The sequence below is a fragment of the Phyllobates terribilis genome, unplaced genomic scaffold (assembly GCF_046119375.1).
Source record: "Phyllobates terribilis strain yellow unplaced genomic scaffold, ASM4611937v1 Scaffold_3__8_contigs__length_932513732, whole genome shotgun sequence".
Lineage (NCBI taxonomy): Eukaryota > Metazoa > Chordata > Amphibia > Anura > Dendrobatidae > Phyllobates > Phyllobates terribilis.
The window spans coordinates 17,490,725-17,514,415 of record NW_027362763.1 but is presented as its reverse complement, the minus strand read 5'-3'; the positions used below and the strand labels follow the sequence as shown (position 1 = coordinate 17,514,415).

Here is a 23,691-nt window from a genome sequence, read left to right as displayed (position 1 = left end):
CATTGCAAGTTCCTCCATCCTAATTGTTGGCAGCTTTTGCTTGGAAGGCATAGGCAAAGACTATGGGAGACCCACTCCCCAATAATGGGAATAATGTTTTTAATATGCTGTACTGCATGGCTCTTGTAAGGGGCATTAAAATCGTCTTGTTAAGCTACTGTGACCTCCACGTCTCTTCCAAGGGTCATTGATATTGTCTTTTTATTACACTGGGACCTCCACATCTCTTCCAAGAGGCATTAAAACCGTCTTGTTAAGTTACTGGGACCTCCACGTCTCTTTCATGGGGCATTAAAACCGTCTTGCTAAACCACTCTGAACTCCACGTCTCTTCCAAGGGGCATTAAAACTGTCTTGTTAAGCTACTGTGACCTCCACGTCTCTTCCAAGGGGCATTAAAACCATCTTGTTAAGCTACTGTGACCTCCACCACTCTTCCAAGGGGCATTAAAAGTGTCTTGTTAAACCACTCTGAACTCCACGTCTCTCTTCCAAGGGGCATTAAAACCGTCTTGTTAAACCACTCTGAACTCCATGTCTCTTCCAAGGGGCATTAAATCCGTCTTGTTAAGCTACTGTGACCTCCACGTCTCTTCCAGGGGGCATTAAAACCGTCTTGTTAAGCTACTGTGACCTCCACGTCTCTTCCAAGGGGCATTAAAACCGTCTTGTTAAGCTACTGTGACCTCCACGTCTCTTCCAAGGGGCATTAAAACCGTCTTATTAAGCTACTGGGACCTCCACATCTCTTCCAAGGGGCATTTAAACCGTCTTATTAAGCTACTGGGACCTCCACATCTCTTCCAAGGGGCATTAAAACCGTCTTGGTAAACCACTCTGAACTCCACGTCTCTTTCAAGGGGCATTAAAACCGTCTTGTTAAGCTACTGTGACCTCCACGTCTCTTCCAAGGGGCATTGATATTGTCTTTTTATTCCACTGCTACCTCCACCACTCTTCCAAGGGCATTGATATTGTCTTTTTATTCCACTGGGACCTCCACGTCTCTTCCAAGGGGTATTAAAACCGTCTTGTTAAACCACTCTGAACTCCACGTCTCTTCCAATGAGCATTAAAACCGTCTTGTTAAACCACTCTGAACTCCACAGCTCTTCCGAGGGGCATTGAAATAATTTTAGTTAGATTTTGCTTTTCAATGCATAGGCGAACACGAAGGGAGATCCACTCCCCAATAATGGGTAGAAGGTTTTTAGTACGCTGAAATCCACGTCTGTTTCAAGGGGCTTTGCAGTTCCCCATCATTTTTGGAAAGCCTTCCATTCACTGCTTAGGCCAACAGTGTACAGGAGACCCAGTTGCTTTAAATGGAAAAAATGGTTTAGTTAAGGCCCTCTGACCTCCATGTCATTTCCAAGGGGCATTGGAGTGCCGCGAAATTTTTGGTAGGCATTGCACTCACTGTATGCCCTATAACTGTGTAGCCGAACCGCTCCTTTTGGTACAGAAACATATTCTACAAGACATGTGTGGTTGACTGGCCTGATATTGATGTGAATGGTCCCTGTTCCTCCTGCTCTTTCTCCTTTGCCACCACCTCATCCATCATTCATCACCTGAAACTTTGTTTTAACGGGAGTCATAGAACTGGGATAGTAGCAAGAAAATATCCAGCAATCCTCGGAGGAGGTAGGATATGCACCAAAACGCTGACCACCTCAAGCCTAGCTGCTACTACATACATGCGCTTGCATTCCAAGGAACAGAAAGCTAAGGAGATGGATGGCCTCATGATCATGAATAATTTACTCGTTGTGTAGGAGGCCGACCACTGCTGCTATCTACCTTTTGAACTTTGTGTTGAAGCCTGATTGACCCAGGACCCGCAATCCTCTTTGTCTGGAGGACTTGTTGCATCCCAGTGTCCAACTGTTTCCCGGCTTCCACAATATTAACCCAGTGTGAAGGCGTCAGTGAGATGGACCATCCCTGGCGACATTCACTTGTCCATGTGTTTGTGGTTAGGCTGTCCTTCCCACTAAATGCACTAGGGAGGGCACAGGTAATGTTTTGGTATGCACGCTTGTGTATAAGGTGCACCGGGACAAATAGGGGCGGCTTGGGACCGTTTATGGACACCCGGCAGCCCCCAGGCGGCTGGGGACCCGGTGTGGGCACCCGGCCGCGGGCTGGCTGGGGAAAGAGTATGGACACCTGGCCGCCCCCTGGCGGCTGGGGACTAAGCGTGGACACCCGGCCGCCGGGCGGCTGGGGACTGAGTATGGATACCAGGCCGCCGATGCAGCCATGACATGGTGGCCAGATTCCGCCTCCACATGCCTAAAAGGCCCAATTTCAAGTGCAAGCAAGCAAGCTTTATAGTATTGCAGCCTGGGGGTGGGTGGGTGGAAGGCTGTATACTTGCCGATTGCATTGCAAGGAATGGGGGAGGTACAATTGAACACTGCCCTGGGACAAGGACTTGCACGGGGATAGTTGTAAGTCTGCATCTTCTGATGCGGAAAGGATCACTTCTGATGGGCACACTTTTAGGCAGTGACCTGGATGTCAGAGATGCTTCCAGGGGTCTTCCCCATGCTGTTCCCATGTCTTTTCAGCACTGTATGCATGTGTCACACACCACATGGCCAGATAAGATTGTAAAATGTTAAAATGACATTTCCCAGTGAATGCATTTGTCACAATTGAAAGCAATACAAAAGTGCAAAAACGCATAAAAAAGTGAACATAGCCCAAGGTGTGGAGTAGTATTTTATTTTGGGTTATTTATTTTACCTTATACACAAGTCTTTACCCTGGAAAGGAAGTATCTTAACATATTTCACAGGAAAGCATTTTCAGTTTTGTTTTTAACGTTTTATTGTGAGCCCGTAAAAGTGGCTTAATACCTCTGACCACATTGTTGACAGCAGTGACCTGGGGGTCAGAAATGCTTCCTGGGGCGATCCCCATGCTGTCCCCATGTCATTTGAGCACTGTCACTATCGTTTTGGGTACTTTTTAGGCTTTCTACAGACTGCCGGGGGTGCTGCCGCAAAAATGCTCCGGTCTCCCATAGACTAACATTGGGCTCGTTGCTCGGGTCGAGCACCCGAGTATCACGGCGAGCTCGGCCTGAGCTTTGAGCACCCGAGCATTTTAGTGCTCGCTCAACACTATTCCTTGGTACTACACAGAGGAGAAAGGATTACCAGTGACTCACCCCCTGGGCCGCACGGGGAACCCGGAACCGGGCCTTTTTGTATGATGCTGGGGGGTTGTAGTCTCCGTGTGGCGGTGACCCGTCCGTGGCTCAGGGTGGTCAAACCAGTGGCAGTCTTAGGTGATAACAATGTCCGACTACGCCACCCGTGGATTGCGGTCATTGGGGACCGCCGCTGCGCTGCAGACCGCTGAGGCTGATGTTGTATGCGCAGCCAAGAATGGGATAACTCCCCACGGGAGAAGTATTACCTCAGGGCAGCTAGTGTGGATGATGGGAGTGATGGTGTGAGCGTCCCAGTACTGCTGGTGCTGGTGCGGCGATGAAACACAGAGACGTGTAGTTGCAGTTCAGGGTCTTTACTGGTGTTATAAGGCGGACCCTCCCGGGAGTACTGGCTAGTATAAGGGGCCTGGTCAGTCTGCGAGAAAGCAGGAGTTCCCCTGGTCAGGTGGAGTTGTAGGCCTCCCCGTTTATCTGCACTCTTCCTGGCTACCTTGCTGTAAGCGGTTACAAGTAGCCCACGTCCCTGAGTATACCGTGTGGTGCTCACCCGTATGGCTGGTGACTTGGGGCCTTCTGTTAGCTCCCGCTCCTGGATGGCGGCGCTGGTCCCTTCTTTGTGACTGAGCCTCCGGGCTTCTAAGGCCAGAGGACCTGGAATCCCCTGCCGGCTGGTTTCTGCTGCTGGGTGTAAATCAGTCCCCACAGCCTCGGACTCCGGTGTCCGGTTACTAAGTTACTCTGCCAGGGCGAGCTATATCTCTGCTTCCAGCCCCTGGTCTTCTGCTCCTGCTCCTACAGAGCTCCTGTTGTAGTTCTCCCTCTTCAGGCTCTGACTCTACTCTGCTTGTTCTGCAGCCTCTGTCTCCGTCTCACCTAATCCCGCCCCAGACCCAGTTTATAAGGGCAGATTCCTCCCCTCCCAGGTCTGGGTGGGCGGTGTTGCATGCTTAGGGCTCCTGACCAGAGAAACCTCCCACTTGCTCTCAGAAATAATATTTCTATTACTGTGGCGACCAGACCCCTGGGGTGCCACATTCCCCCCTAGTAAATTTTAGTACTCCGGGACTAAACACATTTTTAAAGAAACATAAATGCAAGGTATAACAATAACAAGACAACATATTTACAAGTAACTTTAGTCTGTAGAGGTCACGGCGTGTCCGTAACTGGGTGTCCTTACCACCCAAGGTGAAGTTTGTGAAACAAGGGGGTGTCCATGTCACCCAAGGTGAAACTTTAAGCGAAGTAGGGGACCTGTCCAAAGCAAACCCCTTGCGTTGGCCTTGGGCGTGGCTGCAAGGCTGGAGCTAACTACTTTGGGCCGCAAGGAGGCCACGCCAGACAGGTTTTCTCTTCTGCGACCATCTTCGCAAGAGGCACCAAGGTGCAACTATCTACAAAACTGTTCCGGTTATCCAGCGTCCATAACCTGTTAGTCCAAAGAAATCTGCAGGGTAACTGAGAGACATAATTAGTAACAGGCAACAACAAAAACCATAAACAGTTAAACAGAGAAATTCACAGTGCATTAGTTTAGATTCTCCAGCGAGCGGGCATCTGACCTCTAGTGACCCTAGTGGACCTACGGAGCTCACTAACTGGTTCTGCACTACAGGGTGTAGGGGAGGTTGTAGGTAAGCTGGGCAGCTATCTGCGCACTCTTTGGCTCACTAGGGGCACGGCAGGCTCACTACTAGCAGAGGGTTGATCCTCCTGGACTGCTGGTGTGGACTCTTCTGCCTCTTGGGCCGGCTGCTCTTCCAGCTCTACCGTTTCCTCTGTAGGCACTTGCGGGGCTGGCTGGAGAAAGGTGAGGATGGGTACCACGACAGCGCCGTTTACTTGTGTCCAATACCGGGGGAAGTCTCCGAGTACAGTACTGATCATTTCTTCCCTTTCCTCTGCGGGTTGAGGGTTTTCTTGATCTTCTTCAGGGCTTTGCAGCTGCTCGGGACACTTCTTCAGGTGGTCTCTGGAGACAATGGCTGTGGTTTCTCCTCCATCCTTACTGATTACGCAGATTTTTGGGTTCTCATGGCTTGAGGGCAGTACGGTGTATGGGTCCTTCTCCCACTGGTCGTCCAACTTGTGGAGCCGCCTCTTCCTCTTCAAGACCTGCTCTCCAGGTACCAGGGGAACAGCGGGAGCATACTGGTTAAAAGCTTTCTCTTGCCTTTCTCTAGCTTGAGACAGACTTCGCTCGACTCTCTCCTGTACTTTCCGATACTGCTGCTGCCGTTCTGTATCCCAGTCTGCCTCTGGCGAGGTGTCCTCAGGTGTCAGGACTCCCATATCCAGGTCAATAGGCAGCTTACCAGGTCTTGCTCTCATTAGGTAAGCCGGGGTACAGTTGGTGGAACCTACAGGGATGTGACTGTACAAGTCCACCAAATCGGGCAGTTTCTCAGGCCACAGACTGCGTTCTTCCAGGGGCAACGTTTTTAACAAGTCTATCACCACCTGGTTCATCTTCTCACATAGTCCGTTGGTCTGCGGGTGATAGGGCATTGTTCTCATCTTCTTGCAGCCATACAGGCTACAGAACTCCTGGAAGACCTCCGCTTCGAAGGCTGGTCCTTGGTCTGTCAACACTTGCTCCGGATACCCGTGCGGACGGCAGAAGTGCTGCTGGAAGGCTCTAGCTGCTGTTTGAGCCGTTAAGTCCTTAACAGGGACTACCACCAGGAACTGGGAGTAGTGACCTACGATTGTGAGGGCGTAGACATACCCAGATCTGCTTGGAGCCAGCTTCACATGGTCCAGGGCTACCAGTTCCAGCGGCTGCCTGGTGATGATGGGCTGCAGGGGAGTCTTCTGGCTGGCATGATCCTTTCTTCTTAGGTTGCACGGGCCACAGTCTCTGCACCACCTCTCGATGGCTCCTCTCATGCCTACCCAGTAGAACCGTTCACGCAACAAGAACTCCAGCTTCTTCCATCAGAAGTGTCCTGCTCCGTTGTGGTATGCCTCCAGAACCATAGCCGCGTCTCGTCTTGGAACCACTACCTGCCAGGTCAATTCATGTGTTCGAGAGTTAACCATTCTCCGTCACAGCTTCTCCCTGTAGAGGAACAGCTTACTTTTCTCCTTCCACAGTTGCTTGGTCTCCTCCGGAGCGTCTGGGTCAAGACTGGCATCAGCCTGGGTCAGCATTTCCTTCACCAAACGGACTGCGGGATCACTGTCTTGCGTTTCCGCCCAGTTGTAGTGGGGCAAGGGATTGAACGTCACGGAGCGCCTGTCCTTCACACGGTGGGAATACAGGGTAATCCCATGACGGTGGAACGCAGGGAGGTCAACTTCTTCCAGATCTTCTGGATCTTCCCCTACGTCCGGTAAGTTCGGCATTCTAGACAGGGCATCCGCGTTGGCATTTGAGCGTCCCGCCCGGTATTTGATGGTGAATTCAAAGTTGGACAGGCGGGCCATCCATCTCTGCTCCAGAGCACCGAGCCTTGCAGTGTCCAGGTGTGTCAACGGGTTGTTATCCGTGTACACGGTGAACTTGGAAGAGGCAAGGTAATGCTTGAAACGTTCGGTCACTGCCCACACCACTGCCAGGAACTCTAGCTTGAATGAGCTATAATTCTCAGGGTTTCTCTCCGTGGGCCGTAGCTTTCGGCTGGCGTAAGCGATTACCCGTTCTTTCCCCTGCTGGATCTGGGACAGTACGGCTCCTAGCCCGATGTTGCTTGCGTCCGTGTGGAGGATAAAGGGCTGGCTGTAATCAGGGTATGCCAGGATTTCATCCCCCGTGAGGGCCATCTTCAGCTGGCAGAAGGACTCCTCTTCCAGCTTTTCCCACCTGAAGGGCGGCTTCTGGTTTTTGGCTTTCCGAGATTGACCTATCAGGAGGTCTTGCATAGGGGCTGCCATTTTGGTGAAACCGGGAATGAATCTTCGGTAGTAGCCTACCAACCCGAGGAACTGCCGCACTTCCTTTATGCTGGAGGGTCTTGGCCAGTCTTTAATCACGGTGATCTTATCGGGGTCGGGAGCCACTCCGTCAGCACTCACCACGTGTCCCAGGTATTGCACCTTTGGTTTCAGGAGGTGACACTTGGAGGGTTTCACCTTTAGGCTGTAGTTTGTCCTCGTAGGTCTTGGAATAAACGATGACATCGTCCAGGTATAACAGGACCGTCTTGAAATTCCGGTGTCCCAGACAGCATTCCATCAGCCATTGGAAGGTTCCTGGTGCGTTGCAGAGCCCGAACGGCATACAGTTAAATTCGCTGAGACCCATCGGGGTGGTGAATGCGGTCTTCTCCCGGTCCGCCTCTGCTACAGGAACCTGCCAGTACCCGCTAGTGAGATCCAAAGTAGAGAAAAAGTTAGCAGATTTTAATGCAGCTAAGGACTCTTCTATCCTTGGGGTATGCATCTTTGTGTGTGATACGGTTGACCTTCCTGTAGTCTACACACATTCTCATGGTGTTGTCTTTCTTTTTCACTAAGACTAGTGGAGCTGCCCAGGGGCTACAGCTGTCCCTGATTACCCCAGCCTCCTTCATGTCTCTTAGCATCCCCTTAGCGTGTTGATAGTGTGCAGGGGGTACGGGTCGGTATCTCTCCTTTATAGGGGGATGGTCTCCCGTGGGGATGTGGTGTTCTACCCCCTTTACTCGCCCGAAGTCTAGCAGATGTTTACTAAACACTCTCTCGTACTCTTGAACCACCCAATAGACTCCCTGTTTCTGGTGTGATGGAGTGGAGTCAGTACCCAAATGCAGTTGCTGACACCAGTCCTCCATTGGTTTCTTAGAGCCGTTACCTTCCTCTGGTTGAGATGGAGGCAAGGGTTCCACGGCCTGTACCGAGTTCTGGTTGATGATGAACAATTTGGCTAGCGTGGCATACCGGGGCAGGTATACTTCTCTCTCCCCGATATTTATGATGCGAACGGGCACCCTCCCATGGCGTACATCGACCACCCCCCGTGCTGTCAAAATGGTGGGCCTACTGTCTGAGTAGATGGGTTCTAGCATTGCTTGGTAGTCTCTACCTCTTAGACCAATAGCTGCCCGGCACCAAATCATCATCTCACTTTTCGGGGGCATGGCAATAGGGAACGGGTCACACATTCTCACGCTACCTATCTCACCACCAGATAGTTCCACTTGTTGCCGCTTCATCAGTGCCCGGATCTCTTTTTGGAGCACACGCTGCTGGCTGGAACTGGCGTTCTTGGCAACCTGCTGTAAAATGAGAATCACCTCTGCAAGACAATTTTCAATCACATTAGTTCCCAAGGTTATTCTAGGGTGACTCTCGTGATGGTCTATGTCCACTATAATCAGTCCTTGTGCCGCCAGTTCAACTTTACCGATCTTAATGGTCACCTCCATGAATACCACCTGCGGCACGGGCTGACCATTGCTGGCGATGATACTCAGGTCGTCATCTGGGTAGGGGGTTATGTCAGAGTCATTCCAGTACTGCTTAAAGAGCACGTACGGGATGGGGGTCACCTGTGACCCAGTGTCTAGTAGGGCACTCATAGGAATGCCATCCAGTACCACAGGCAAGATTGGACGTCCCCCTACGTATTTATCACGCCAGTTTGATGGGCCTGATGATCTTATGCCTGGGGGTTGGCCCTCTACCCCAGGTTGTGCCCGTTTAAATGACAGTACCTTGCCATATGTCCGGGTTGATTGCAGCGGCGGCAGATGGGTCATCCGTCCTCGTTGTATCTGTCGCTGGGTCTTCCTCTGGCCGGTGGGGTCTTCCTCAGTCGGCGCCACGGGACGTCCTCCGGTCCGGATGCCAGCTGGATCTTTCCTGGAGAAGAGACCTGTAAAGACTGCACAGTCCTGGTTAGCGCGGCAACGCTTTTAGTAAGCTCTTGGACCTGATGGTGCAGGTCTGTAGCCGGGTTACTGTTTAAAGCCTGCGCATCAGCTCCCACAGGCCCTGAAGACAAGGGTGCCGTCTCCTGGTGGTAAGTGATAGCAGGGCGCCTGTGGGGCACAGCGCCACCTGGTGCCGGTTCTCGGAGCACCCGGATGGCTCTGTCCTTGAACTGTGCAAAGTCCAGGTCAGGGTCCTGTAAGGCCATTGCCCGCAACTGGGTTCGGTGGGCATTGCACAGTAGACCCTCAATAAATTTTTCGGTCAACAGCTTGTCTTCATTCCCCACGCTGTCAGGGTCTGCCTGCTTAATGGCTTTCAGGGCCTCTTGTAGGTTTAGAGCATAGTCTCTTATGCTTTCATGTGCCCGCTGTTTGCACCCGTAAAATCTGAGCTTTATTTCGGCTGAGGTGCGGGTGTCAAATGTGTCTTTCAGCCGGGCTAGTATTTCTCTGACAGTTCTCTTCCTCCTAGGTGACCAGGACTTTACCTCCCTTTGGGCTACCCGGATTAATTGGGCCACCAGGATGCTCACTTTTTGCTCTTCCGTGAGGGGGTATACCTGGAAGAGGCTATCCAGTCTTTCCCTAAAGTCACTGAGGGTATGTGACTCCCCTGAGTACTGGGGTAGCCAGGTTGCCCCCGGGATATAGGGCATGGTGAATGGCATGACCGCTGCAGCGGTTGCGCTGGCGGTGGCTGTGGCGGTGGAGCTCCCCTCGGTATCCGACATCCTCCTCCCCCCTAGTGGACCGTGGCCTACCTTGCGATGCTCTTCTTCCGTAGGCCGCGGCTCCGCAGTCAATCGTCGGGGTAGAGGACCTGGCGTCGCGCTCCGATGACGTCAGCGTCGCTCTTCCTCCCTTCCAGGACCTTGCACAGCGTCAGAGCGTGGGGCGGAGCTTCGGGTCTCGCGCGCTTTCGGCGTCCACGCCCCTCTTCTTCCCGCGCGGCGTCCTGAAGATGGCGTCCGATGGCGGGAAGCAGCTGCGGATGGCGGGAAGACGGCAGAAGACGGCGGGAAACGGCCCAAGATGACGTCCGATGGCGGGAAATGGCTCCGGATGGCGGGAAACTTCACCACAGGTAAGTACAAAAGTCTTTTTCAGGCACGCAGTACCCGGTGGTTGCGGGCACGAAATCCTGCCGACTACGCCAAAGTTGACTCACCCCCTGGGCCGCACAGGGAAACCGGAACCGGGCCTTTTTGTAGGATGCTGGGGGGCTGTAGTCTCCGTGTGGCGCTGACCCGGTCCGTGGCTCAGGGTGGTCAAACCAGTGGCAGTCTTAGGTGATAACAATGTCCGACTACGCCACCCGTGGATTGCGGTCAGTGGGGACCGCCGCTGCGCTGCAGACCGCTGAGGCTGATGTTGTATGCGCAGCCAAGAATGGGATAACTCCCCACGGGAGAAGTATTACCTCAGGGCAGCTAGTGTGGATGATGGGAGTGATGGTGTGAGCGTCCCAGTACTGCTGGTGCTGGTGCTGCGATGAAACACAGAGACATGTAGTTGCAGTTCAGGGTCTTTACTGGTGTTATAAGGCGGACCCTCCCGGGAGTACTGGCTAGTATAAGGGGCCTGGTCAGTCTGCGAGCAAGCAGGAGTTCCCCTGGTCAGGTGGAGTTGTAGGCCTCCCCGTTTATCTGCACTCTTCCTGGCTACCTTGCTGTAAGCGGTTACAAGTAGCCCACGTCCCTGAGTATACCGTGTGGTGCTCACCCGTATGGCTGGTGACTTGGGGCCTTCTGTTAGCTCCCGCTCCTGGATGGCGGCGCTGGTCCCTTCTTTGTGACTGAGCCTCCGGGCTTCTAAGGCCAGAGGACCTGGAATCCCCTGCCGGCTGGTTTCTGCTGCTGGGTGTATATCAGTCCCCACAGCCTCGGACTCTGGTGTCCGGTTACTAAGTTACTCTGCCAGGGCGAGCTATATCTCTGCTTCCAGCCCCTGGTCTTCTGCTCCTGCTCCTACAGAGCTCCTGTTGTAGTTCTCCCTCTTCAGGCTCTGACTCTACTCTGCTTGTTCTGCAGGCTCTGTCTCCGTCTCACCTAATCCCGCCCCAGACCCAGTTTATAAGGGCAGATTCCTCCCCTCCCAGGTCTGGGTGGGTGGTGTTGCATGCTTAGGGCTCCTGACCAGAGAAACCTCCCACTTGCTCTCAGACATAATATTTCTATTACTGTGGTGACCAGACCCCTGGGGTGCCACACCAGCTTCATGAATAGTTCAAAAAATAGGTTTCTTTATTGTGAAAGAAGCTCTTAAAAGCAGATTCCATAGTCACATAGTATAGCCAGGAACTACTGCGAATGGTTCATCGCATCTATGCTTCAGGACGTCATTGCTCAGGTGAGCTGGTGTTACCTTATTACTACACAGAGGATGTAATCCTTGAAGTATGCAGTTACCTTGGAGTATAATGTATTTTAGGTAAAATAAAAAATATCACCTGGTATGTAGGATGGCATTTAGAGGTGGCCAGCCTTATTAACTGGAAGAGGGGTGAATCTGTGGAGCAGCCATCTGAGCAGCCGATCAGTACAGAAACTGAGTTAATTCACTCCTTAACTCTGCTGTAGATATATAATATACAGTATGAGTGTTTTATCAGCCACAGTTCATAGATAGAAAACTAAGTGACCCCCCCACAGTAGTTTCCATGCTTAGGCCCTGTACTCACTCCTCAAATGATGACTGCAGTCCTGACTCTGGTTGGTTATTCTGCTATTATCCATATTCCATCTAATTATTGCTTCCTTCATATTTATCAGGTGCCGATAATGACTCCAGTGTGATCGAATCACCAACAATCGGCTACAAGACGACTCCAGGTCAGAGGCATTTATAGCAGATCACAAGTGTAGACCACACGGACCAGAGTCAGGAATAGAGGGATTAATGACAATGACTGTGACTGTGGTTGTGATGATGATGTGACCATGGTGGTGATGACGGAGATGGTGGTTGTGAAGACCTGGGGTCTTCCGTGGGCGTAATGCTACTCAGACAACACAGGGTGAGGGTAAAACAGCGTGGCAATACTTTATTGAACCACAAAGCGGATAATAAACACACACCAACCGTCCCTACAAGCACCCAAGATGGTACAACATTGCACAGTCTCACCCTTCCTCCTCTGCCAGCCTGGGATAGAGCAGCTGCGACTTTGGAGACTTCCAAGGCCGACTACCCCAACCAGTGGCCCCCCCGCTTCTAGCGGGCCCCCACAGAGAGAGGATAGCAGCAAGCTTAGGAAGCTAGCATTCCATCGGGGTACAAGGCCAGGAGACCCAAAGGTCCCACCCTGACCTCACCGAGAGTTTCCATGGGGCCAGGTGACCAGTGGGTCCCTCCTAGCAACTCCAAATGTCTCCAAGGGGTCTAGGCAACCGGTGGGTCCCTCCTAGCAACCCCAAAACAACATATCCATGGGGCCAGGTGACTTCTTTGTCCTCTTCTGGACTTCTTAAAAGTATCCATGGTCTCTCCATTGGTTAATGGAGCAAATCCGAATCTTTCCAGTCAGGGCCGGTAACCTTAGGCTACAATCATATAAAATTCAAATCTGTGTCTCTTTGGATGCTATGCAATCCATCTGCTGTTCTGAAGGATGTCCCTCATTCTCTTTTTAAAGTCTTTCTGATGTTCTTGATTCTCTGTTTCAAGTCTCACTGCTACAGAAGCACTTGTCCCTTCTGCTTCCTTGGGCTCAAGTCTGACCCCTACAGAAGCATACCTCCTTTTTAAGCACACATCCACAGGTCAGAGGTCATTAGTCACATGTCAGAGGTAAAGGTGCAGGGCTCAGCTATCATTGTTTTAGCTAATCTATTTACATAGTTGGTATCACAGGGGCTGTTGTAAATAAACACCTAGGTGACTTTTAGTACAATTTATCATTAGCATAGTAAACACGATTGTTTCCAAAGGAATAAAATTCAACATTCAGGGTTATACAAATATATGCAAATACTGGTCTGTTCTTATTAACCAGACGCAAATACACAAAGATAATAGGGTATTTCTCTTGGATTAACAAATCTAAACGTCTGGCTTATTAAGATTTTACTCTGTATCATCACAGTGATGATGATGTGACCATGGTAGTGATGACGGAGGTGGTGATGATGATGATGTGACCATGGTGGTGTTGATGATGTGACCGTGGTGGTGATGGAGGTGGTAGTGATGATAATGTGACCGTGGTGATGATGACAATGACAGTGGTATCGGTGGTGATGACGAAGGTGATGGTGATGATGATGTGACCATGCTGATTGTCAGGGATCACCACACACAGAGGGACGACATCGGGGAGATCATGTGATATCTCACTGTGCCGTCACGCTGTCAGTATTCTGTCCGGAATCGCGAGCACGCGATCCAGACTACTCACTACGTGGAAATCGGCAAGCGACCACTGAGAGTATGGCGTCACACCTCTGGGTTCCAAAGCCTGGAATCCTTATTTATGCCCTTCGTACTGTAATTGTCAGCTTCACGATAGCCCATTTATTATTATTCTCTGCCACCACCGGCCGAGTTTGAAATATAATACAGGCTTGGCCAGACGCCTGCGTTTTGGTAGCGTGTATGACTTAGGGAAAGGGAACGATTACAGAACAAAAGAAACAGAACTATTACATTTTATATTTAATCCAAAAGGGAGGCAGTGTTTAAGAAAAATATATACAAGGATGTAACAAAGGAGACATTAAAATACATAAGCAGTTACATAAAATAAAACAGGATATAAAAAGACAACTTACTATACGATCGCTGTGATGATTCTGTAACATACCTGGCAGCGTCCTTGCATAGTGGTCCATCTCCCACTGTGCAAGAGCGCGCACTTGATCTCCAATCCAGAATGTCTCTCTGGCTTCCCTCCATGCTGTCTGTTTGCCTCTGTTTCTGCTGCTTAAGGGCGGCGCCCGATCTCTTCCTGTTTCTTGTACCTGCGGTGGGCACACCCCTTGTGCATCCTCAGCCTATTGCTGTCTGTCACCTGGTATTTAAACCAGCTGCTCCAATTAACCCATGCCTGAGCATCTTGTCCTGTCAGTTGGCTTCTTGTCTCTGACATGCCAGGTCCTGTCTATGTTACCTGTCTTGCAGTATCTGTTCCCGTGTCTATACTGTGTCCTATCTGTGTACTCTAACCTGCAGTCTGTACACGCTCCTTGCCTGTTCGTTCCGCCTTCCTGGAGGCTGTATTTCCAGGCCAGTCTGAACACGCTCCTTGCCTGTTCGTCCCGCCTCTCTGGGGGCCGTATTCCCAGACCCGCTCCTGTATCTCGCTGCAATGTCGGTCTCCTCCGTACACTCAGTTCCAGTCTGAACTCTCTCCTATCTTTTACCTGTTTTGCCTCTATGTCCGTCCCTTCCCTTTTCCTGCGTTGACTGAACCTGTACCTAACTCCCTCTCGTTGTCGCTGTACTTCAGTTGTGAGTTTTGTGCCCTCTCGTTACTTCTTTGTAAGTATCTAGTTTGTTTCTGGTTCCGCCTTTCCCTTCCTGCCTGTTCTGTGTGAACAGTGGCCTGTCTCCTCTGCCCTGCTCTGCTCTCCGCTCCTGCGGTTTACGCTCTGTTCCCTCTTGCTCACTGCTCCGGCAGTCTCGCCCTGCTCCCTCTTGCTCGCTGCTCCTGCAGTCTGCTCTATCCCTCTTCCTCACTGCTCCGGCAGTCTCATTCTGCTCTCTCTTTCTCACTGCTCCGGCAGTCTCGTTCTGCTCTCTTCCTTTACCTCACTGCTCCGGCAGTCTTGCTCTGCTCCCTCTTTCTCACTGCTCCGGCAGTCTCGTTCTGCTCTCTGACCCTTTGCCCGCTGCTCCGGCAGTCTCACTCTGCTCTGACCCTTTGCTCGCTGCTCCGGCGGCCTCGCTCTGCTCTGACCCTTTGCTCGCTGCTCCAGCAGTCTTGCTCTGCTCTGACCCTTTGCTCGCTGCTCCGGCAGTCTCGCTCTGCTCTGACCCTTTGCTCACTGCTCCGGCAGTCTCGCTCTGCTCTGACCCTTTTCTCGCTGCTCCGGCAGTCTCGCTCTGCTCTGACCCTTTGCTCGCTGCTCCGGCAGTCTCGCTCTGCTCTGACCCTTTGCTCGCTGCTCCAGCAGTCTCGCTCTGCTCAGACCCTTTGCTCGCTGCTCAGGCAGCCTCGCTCTGCTCTGACCCTTTGCTCCGCTCCTGGCGGTCTCGTCTTGCTCTGCTCTTGCCCGCCGCTCCGGGCGGTCTCACCCTGCTGTGTTTGTATACCGCATCTGCGGTTCTGTTCCTGAAGTCCCAGTCTGTACTGGGTCCTATCCTCTCTGTGCTCCAACCTGTTGTACCTGCCAGTACCTCCCCGTCTGCATACCAGTGTGCCATAAGGCCTAGAAAAATGGAGTAAAACACCCTACAGATCAAATATAGGACAAAGTTGATGTATTTAAAAAGACACACTTTTATTTAGTAGAAATGTAGCACCCTGAGGATTCGGCTGCTACAGGGGTATTGCACCTCAATCCAGAGGTGTGATATTCCACTCCCGGGTAAGGAAGGAGTGTGGATCTGAGCTCGGTAGGCTGCATGCACTACACACATCCCATTTCCGAGGAGCAGACCGACGGTACTCCCACTTAGAAATGTGCAGGTACGACCGAGTCTGTTCCTGGCTGGAGTGGGAGGGGGGTGGAACATCCCAAGTAGTGTAGGGGCAGATAGGGGGAGCAGCCTGGGTAAAGTTAGGAGCTCATTGGGTGCTGGTCACCTGAGCTCACACATAGAGGGTGTATATAAGGTGGGCACCAACTAAGAACAGGGTCAGATGCAGAGAACAAGTCAGGAGCAGAGGAGAAGGAAAGACCCAGAGTGAGAGAGGAGAGAGAGAGACCCAGAGGCACAGAAGAACAGGACTCTAAGATCCCAAATTAAAACCCCGGGTGAAGAGTCGGCATCAGGGTACCGGAACCCAAGCTGGTGGGGGTAAAAACATTCCCCAGCCAGAGACCGGAGACCGTGGGCAGCGTTTGCCACGGTCACCCACTACATCCACCCCGAAGGCACACCACATGAAGGGTCAGGGAACCCAAGGCCAAGGGTGTCCCAACAGAAGGCCCGAGGGAGCTGGACCTAGGTGGATCACTGGTGGGGACGGCCAGAGAACGGGACAGAAGGAGAGCTCAGGGCCACGCTCCGGACTTGTTTGGGGGTTGGCTGGATCCAGGACCTGGTGGACGCAGCACGGCTCGGGTGGTCACTCGGAGCTGGAGTGACCAGTACAACATCTGCAGTAAGTAAACACCCTTAACTGCATAACCCGACTCTGTCTTCACTGCCGTCTGCACTGCACCACCACAACCCCCATCCTCTGCACCTGTCCCCCCTGAGGCTATACCCCTCCCGTTGGGGGTTATCATCACAAGCTGCACCTGCATCATCAGCCTCAGCGGACCCTGCTGCAGCGGCGGCCACAGTGACCGCATCACAACGGGTGGCGTAGTCGACACAAAAGAACTCTTAATAACATCTGTAGGACTGCCACATAACACTGAGCTTGACGCCCTGGGCACGGGGCCGGGTCACAGCCGCTCGGAGACTACAACCCCCCATCTGATCCGGTGCCGGGTATTCCCCTCAAAAAGGAATATGTCCCAGGGGGCGCGTCAACTTTGGCGTAGTCGGCAGGATTACGTGCCCGCAACACCCGGGTACTGCGTGCCTGAAGAAAAGTGCAAGTTTACCTCAGAAAGAAGTCTCCCGCCGGTTCCGGAGGGTCCACACCATCGGACCCCATCACAGGTCGTGTCCCGCCGATTGTCCGCCATTTCCAGCTTGTTCCCGCCATCTGCAGAGTTTCCCGCCACTGGGCGACGCTTCCCGCCAAATCCGAAGATTTCCCGCCTTGGAAGAGCAGCGGACGCCATTATGGGCGTGCCAAAGGAGGGCAAGAGGCCGCCTCCCATCGTGGGCCGGGACAGAAAATGGCGCCAAAAGTGGAAACCGCCCCCACCAACAGAGACTGTGATGCTGGAGGTGTCTGTCAGCGTGAAAGAACTACCCCTGGAGCTGACAGTCACCGAGTTGCCCCGGGACCGCCCTCGAAGTGGGAGGAGACGAAAGGAGAGAACAAAGATGGGTGCCGCCTGGAGCAGTCTGGAGCGAGCGCACCCGGAGGCAGGAAGCCTGGAGAGGAGCAGCAAAGAAGCTCACCCGGAGATGTCCAGAGAGCAGAGCAGCACCGGCCCGCTGGCCAGGAGCCTGCTGGAAGAAGAGCAGAGCAGCACCGACCCGTTGGTCAGGAGCCTGCTAGACACCACGACCCCGCTAGGCCTAGTGGAGGTCCTTGCACAGCTCCCCCGAGACCGGGAGTGTGCACAAACTGCCCTGGAGGGCCTCGCACGGAGGATGGCCCGGGTACAGCGAGAGATATTGGCGGAATGGAGCCGGGAGATGGCCCAGCAAGCTGAAACCAAGACCCGGAGCACGCCAGCCAAGATGAGGAAGCAGACCGCCTCTGAGGATGGCGCGGGAGGACCAAAGGCCGGAGACGGCGCCGAGAAGGGAGCCGAACGCATGGAGGCAGGTAAAGGGGACGTCTACACCCCAAGCCGGGACACCGCTTACCTGCCCCAGCTCCCCGTCGCAGAGCCCGAAAGTCCCCCTGCTGTGCCCGAAAACGCCATGTCACCGACGCAGACTAGGCCCCAACCGGAAGCCGCCGCCGCGACCCCTGTGACGTCACACGCCTCGACCCCGAGCGTGACCAAGCAGGAAGTACCACCAGCCTGGTCGCAGGGCCTAGTACCCCCGGGCGCCGCAATACCAACAGCGCCCCCTACCTCCGCGGAGCCCCCGGCCTGGTCGCAAGGCCAGGTAGCCCAGGGCGCCGCCGTCCTAACGGTGCCCTTCACCTTCCAGGTGCCCCAGGCCTGGCCGCAAGGCCTGGGCAACCAGGGCGCCACCACCACCGCGCCCGCACCCGCAAAATCAAGGGTGCCGCGTCTGGGAGAGGACTTGTTTGCCCAGCACACGTGGCCGGACGGGCAGCCTTTCATCTGGCCCCAGAAGTACGAACTGGAGCACCAGAGGAGGGTTAGGCCCATGTGTGCACCCCTGATTCCGGCTCCGAAGCCCGTAATAAGGATCTCGCCCCCGCTAGCGGAAGCGCAGTTTGAGTGGGACCCCACCGGAGAAGATCTAATGGGGTTCACTCAGGAAACCAGGGCAGCTGCAGCGGAGCGTGCTGAGTGCTGCCGACAGCAGCTCGAGGAGTTTGCGAGGGAGCGGAGAGAGAGGCGGGTCCGGGAACAACAAGCCCAGATAAGGAGCGCGGAGCAGAAGAGCCGGGCCAGGAGAGACCCCCGTGCAGCGCATTGTCCCCGCACCATCGGGACAGTGATCAAGTTCAACCAGCAGCATGGGTGGGGCTTCATCAGAGACCACAACACCCCCGGCGACGTTTTTGTAACGCGCAGAGACGTTGAGTCCCATCTGCCGGGGGGGCACAGAGGTCGTGACCTTTATATCGGGGACGAGGTCACCTTTACCCGGCACAAGTGTGCCAAAGGACCTTACGCCCTCCACGTACACCGCCTGACGGAGGAGGAGTTGCGGTGCGAGGAGGAGGAGCAAGAGGACCCGGACGGGTCTGAAGTTACCACCAGCTATAAGCAAAGAGCAGGAGGAAGACGCCGTTGAGTGCGGCAGAGCAGGTGCTGTAAATAAGTTACCCAATCGGGGTATAAAGAAACTGAAACTGTTGCTACATATATATAGTCCCCGTTGGGACCAGAAGAGTGAACTGTTTACCCGTTAACCCCTTAATCCCACAGGCTGAGGACTGTGAGCAGCCATTCCCTTTCCCTCCTTACTTGGCCGAGGACTGAGAGCGGCCAACTTCCCCTGTATATAGTTGCGCGTCCTAAAGCGCCCCCTACCGGTTTTATAGGAAAACCAGTTTTTCTAAGAGACTGTCGCACTTTTCCCGGACACACGTTGCACAGTGTCCGGAGGAGGAACCAGAAACAAGAGACGACGAGAATGTTATATGAAAAGTTTTATATATATATAATGTTTTATATGTTTTATATGTTTATAAAAATTTGTATGTTTTGGTGATGTTTTATGTCTTACAGCCCGAGGACGTGCTGTGATTTACCAGGGGGGAATGTAGCACCTTGAGGATTCGGCTGCTACAGGGGTATTGCACCTCAATCCAGAGGTGTGATATTCCACTCCCGGGTAAGGAAGGAGTGTGGATCTGAGCTCGGTAGGCTGCATGCACTACACACATCCCATTTCCGAGGAGCAGACCGACGGTACTCCCACTTAGAAATGTGCAGGTACGACCGAGTCTGTTCCTGGCTGGAGTGGGAGGGGGGTGGAACATCCCAAGTAGTGTAGGGGCAGATAGAGGGAGCAGCCTGGGTAAAGTTAGGAGCTCATTGGGTGTTGGTCACCTGAGCTCACACATAGAGGGTGTATATAAGGTGGGCACCAACTAAGAACAGGGTCAGATGCAGAGAACAAGTCAGGAGCAGAGGAGAAGGAAAGACCCAGAGTGAGAGAGGAGAGAGAGAGACCCAGAGGCACAGAAGAACAGGACTCTAAGATCCCAAATTAAAACCCCGGGTGAAGAGTCGGCATCAGGGTACCGGAACCCAAGCTGGTGGGGGTAAAAACATTCCCCAGCCAGAGACCGGAGACCGTGGGCAGCGTTTGCCACGGTCACCCACTACATCCACCCCGAAGGCACACCACATGAAGGGTCAGGGAACCCAAGGCCAAGGGTGTCCCAACAGAAGGCCCGAGGGAGCTGGACCTAGGTGGATCACTGGTGGGGACGGCCAGAGAACGGGACAGAAGGAGAGCTCAGGGCCACGCTCCGGACTTGTTTGGGGGTTGGCTGGATCCAGGACCTGGTGGACGCAGCACGGCTCGGGTGGTCACTCGGAGCTGGAGTGACCAGTACAACATCTGCAGTAAGTAAACACCCTTAACTGCATAACCCGACTCTGTCTTCACTGCCGTCTGCACTGCACCACCACAACCCCCATCCTCTGCACCTGTCCCCCCTGAGGCTATACCCCTCCCGTTGGGGGTTATCATCACAAGCTGCACCTGCATCATCAGCCTCAGCGGACCCTGCTGCAGCGGCGGCCACAGTGACCGCATCACAACGGGTGGCGTAGTCGACACAAAAGAACTCTTAATAACATCTGTAGGACTGCCACATAACACTGAGCTTGACGCCCTGGGCACGGGGCCGGGTCACAGCCGCTCGGAGACTACAACCCCCCATCTGATCCGGTGCCGGGTATTCCCCTCAAAAAGGAATATGTCCCAGGGGGCGCGTCAGAAACTTTAAAAAACATGATATACATGGCAAGTATAAAGAAGGTCATCCGGGGTAAGAATACACAAAAAGCAGTTACGGCAGTTTGTTAGTGGGTCCCCCCAAAAGGGAGAAAGAGTTTCCCTTCAATAAGCTGCCATGTATATCATGTTTTTTAACGTTTCTACTAAATAAAAGTGTGTCTTTTTAAATACATCAACTTTGTCCTATATTTGATCTGTAGGGTGTTTTACTCCATTTTTCTAGGCCTTATGTTTAATTGAGGAGTATCCTGTTTATTGACTATGATAATGCACCATGATGTTCGGTTCATTTTCTATTTATACCAGTGTGCCAGCCTAACCTTCAGTTCCTGTATTCGCCGGTGTGGGCCAACAGCCGTGTCCGGAGTCTGACCTGGAGTAGACCCTGGTCCCTCTGCTCGGTTCCTCCCTGGTGCACTGGCGTCGTATGCCGTCGTGCGACCTTGGTCGGATTGGGCAGATACTTAATTACGCCCCTCTAGGCACTCTCCGGTATGGTCCAGTGGAATCACTACATATACACGCACACGCCAGTCAGTCCGGGCGTGTGCATTACAGATTCAATGTAGGTGGAGAGGAGAAGCTCCGTTTTCTGTTATTGAACAGGGTCCTCTGCTATGATAGACATATACTCACGGGCAAAGAACACGGCATCAGCCTCAAAAAACTATTTATGCTGAAGGGAGAGACCCTTCAGCCCCACCCTTCAGATTTGTATTAAAAACCTGTTTTTTGGGATAACTCATCGCGCGTTGATCCCAGAAGCCCAAAATTGATATCATATTTTCTATTATGATTTTACCTTCATGTAGACACCACACATCGCATAGCTGCAGTCTGCTATTCTGGTGTTTTTGCACTACAGCTCCCTGATTTTGCTTATAGCCCTGGAAAACTATGGATGCATTCCTGGGCTGGTTTGGTCACTAAAAATGTGGGTCCCGTTATTGTCAGACGCATGGAACATACAATATTTCATATTTCGTTTCGTAGTCGGATTGTCTGGAGATTTCTGTTAAACTCTCTTTGAAGCTTGGGAAAGCAACTTTCCCAGTTACACGCGAATTAGTGCAAACCTGCCAGTAATTACCCCACTGCGTGAGCCAGGGACAAGATGCTTGCTTCTAAATGAAGTTATAACACTCCTTGGCTGTAATTTGTTTGTGTAGGGCCTTACTCATGACTGTTAATTGGGGCTTTGTTCTGAGCAAAAGGGGACAGCTTGGTACTGACAAGTGGTGAGGGGAATAAGGGAGGGGGTTAATATTTAAGTCAGGCAAATATGGAAGAACATTTTCCTGACATTAATATTTCCCTGACACTGATGATGACTGTGGTGTTAATGATGTGACCATGGTGGTGATGACTGGGGTGACGATAGTGGTGGTGGTGATGATGATGATGTGACCATGGCAGTAATGACTGTGATAACAGAAGTGGTGGTAATGATAATGGTGGTGGTGATGATATGACCATGGTGGTGATGGCAGTGATGACGACAACAGTGGTGGTGGTCACAAGGACAGAGGTGGTGATGATGATGATGATGTGACTGCGGTGGTGATGACTGGGGTGAAGGCAGTGGTGGTGATGATGTGACCATGGTGGTGATGACAGTGATGACGATGACAGTGGTGGTGATGGTGAGGACGTAGGTGGTGGTGATGATGATGTGACTGTGGTGGTGATGATGGTGGCGGTTATAAAGCTGTAGATTAAAGGAAATCTGTCAGCAGGGTTTTACTACCCCATCTGAAAGCATTATATAGGGGCAGAGACCCTCTTTCCAGTGATGTGACACTTACTGGCCTCCTTTCTACAGTTTTGATAGAATCACTGTTTTATCTGCTGCAGATTTATCAGTTCTCTGAATGCTGAACTGTATATATCCCTGCCCACAACACTGATTGGCAGCTTTGTGTGCATAACCCCGCAACACACCACTGATTGGCAGCTTTGTATGTATATTCCCACTCACACCACTGATTGGCAGCTTTGTGGGTATAACCCGCCCAAACGACTGATTGGCAGCTTTGTGGGTATAACCCCACCCAAACCACTGATTGGCAGCTTTGTGTGTATAACCCCACCCACACCACTGATTGGCAGCTTTGTGTGTATAACCCTGCCCACAACACTGATTAGCATTTTTGTGTGTATATCCCGCCCACACCAATGATTGGCAGCTTTGTGTGTATAACCCCGCCCACACCACTGATTGGCAGCTTTCTGTAAACACTGTGCATAGGCATAAAGCAGCCAATCAGTGTTCGGGGTGGAGGTATAATGGAGGATATATGGCAGCAGGTTTACTAGTCATCTAGTAATAATCTCCTCCTGATACAATTACAGCAAGCAGCCCAATAAGTGACAGCTCTGAGATCAGGGTCTTTGTCTCTACATTTTGCTGCTCTCAGGTAAGTGCCAATAGCCCTTTAATGGGGGTCCGCATTCATTATGACACCTTGAATTCAGTGACAGGTAATTCATAAAAATCCAACATATTTGTTTATCGAACTATCTTCTTAAAGTTCAATTGATGGAAAGGGAAATACAGAATAGTTGTAGTAGTTCAGTACAGGGGCAGGCACAGACAGAGGAGGCCGCTGTGCAGGAACAATACAGGGGCCCTGTGCGACCAATCGCTAATCACAATGCATAATTCCACCAATGGTGTGTCTGCCCCTGACTCAGTGGTTCTTTGGCAGGCAAGTGTCTTGTTGGAGATGTCAGATCACGGTGAGGATTACAGGTTAGAATAGATATGCCCACACCAATGTCAGTGAGGATTACAGGAGGGGGAGGATATGCTCCACCAATGTCCGTGAGAATTACAGGAGACGTAGGATATGCTCCATCAATGTCAGTGAGGATTACAGGAGGGGGAGGATATGCTCCACCAATGTCCGTGAGAATTACAGGAGACGTAGGATATGCTCCATCAATGTCAGTGAGAATTACAGGAGGGGTAGGATATGCTTTACCAGTGTCAGTGAGGATTACAGGAGGGGGAGGATATGCTCCTGCAATGTCAGTAAGAATTACAGGAGGGGTAGGATATGCTCCGCCAATGTCAGTGAGAATTACAGGAGGGGTAGGATATGCTTTACCAGTGTCAGTGAGGATTACAGGAGGGGGAGGATATGCTCCACCAATGTCAGTGAGAATTACAGGAGTGGGAGGATATGCTCCTGCAATGTCAGTAAGAATTACAGGAGGGGTAGGATATGCTCCGCCAATGTCAGTGAGAATTGCAGGAGGGGGAGGATATGCTCCAGCAATGTCAGTGACAAT

General features: G+C 52.3%; 1 protein-coding gene across 1 annotated transcript in view; it reads left to right on the top strand.

Annotated features, from left to right (window-relative positions):
- Window positions 1-23,691, top strand: part of LOC141257881 (T-cell differentiation antigen CD6-like) — a 217,246-nt gene that overhangs the window by 53,720 nt on the left and 139,835 nt on the right. Inside the window, exon 6 of the mRNA XM_073672888.1 lies at window positions 11,814-11,873. Within this exon, the coding sequence (XP_073528989.1) occupies window positions 11,814-11,873 (60 nt within the window). The remainder of the gene's footprint in view (window positions 1-11,813; window positions 11,874-23,691) is intronic.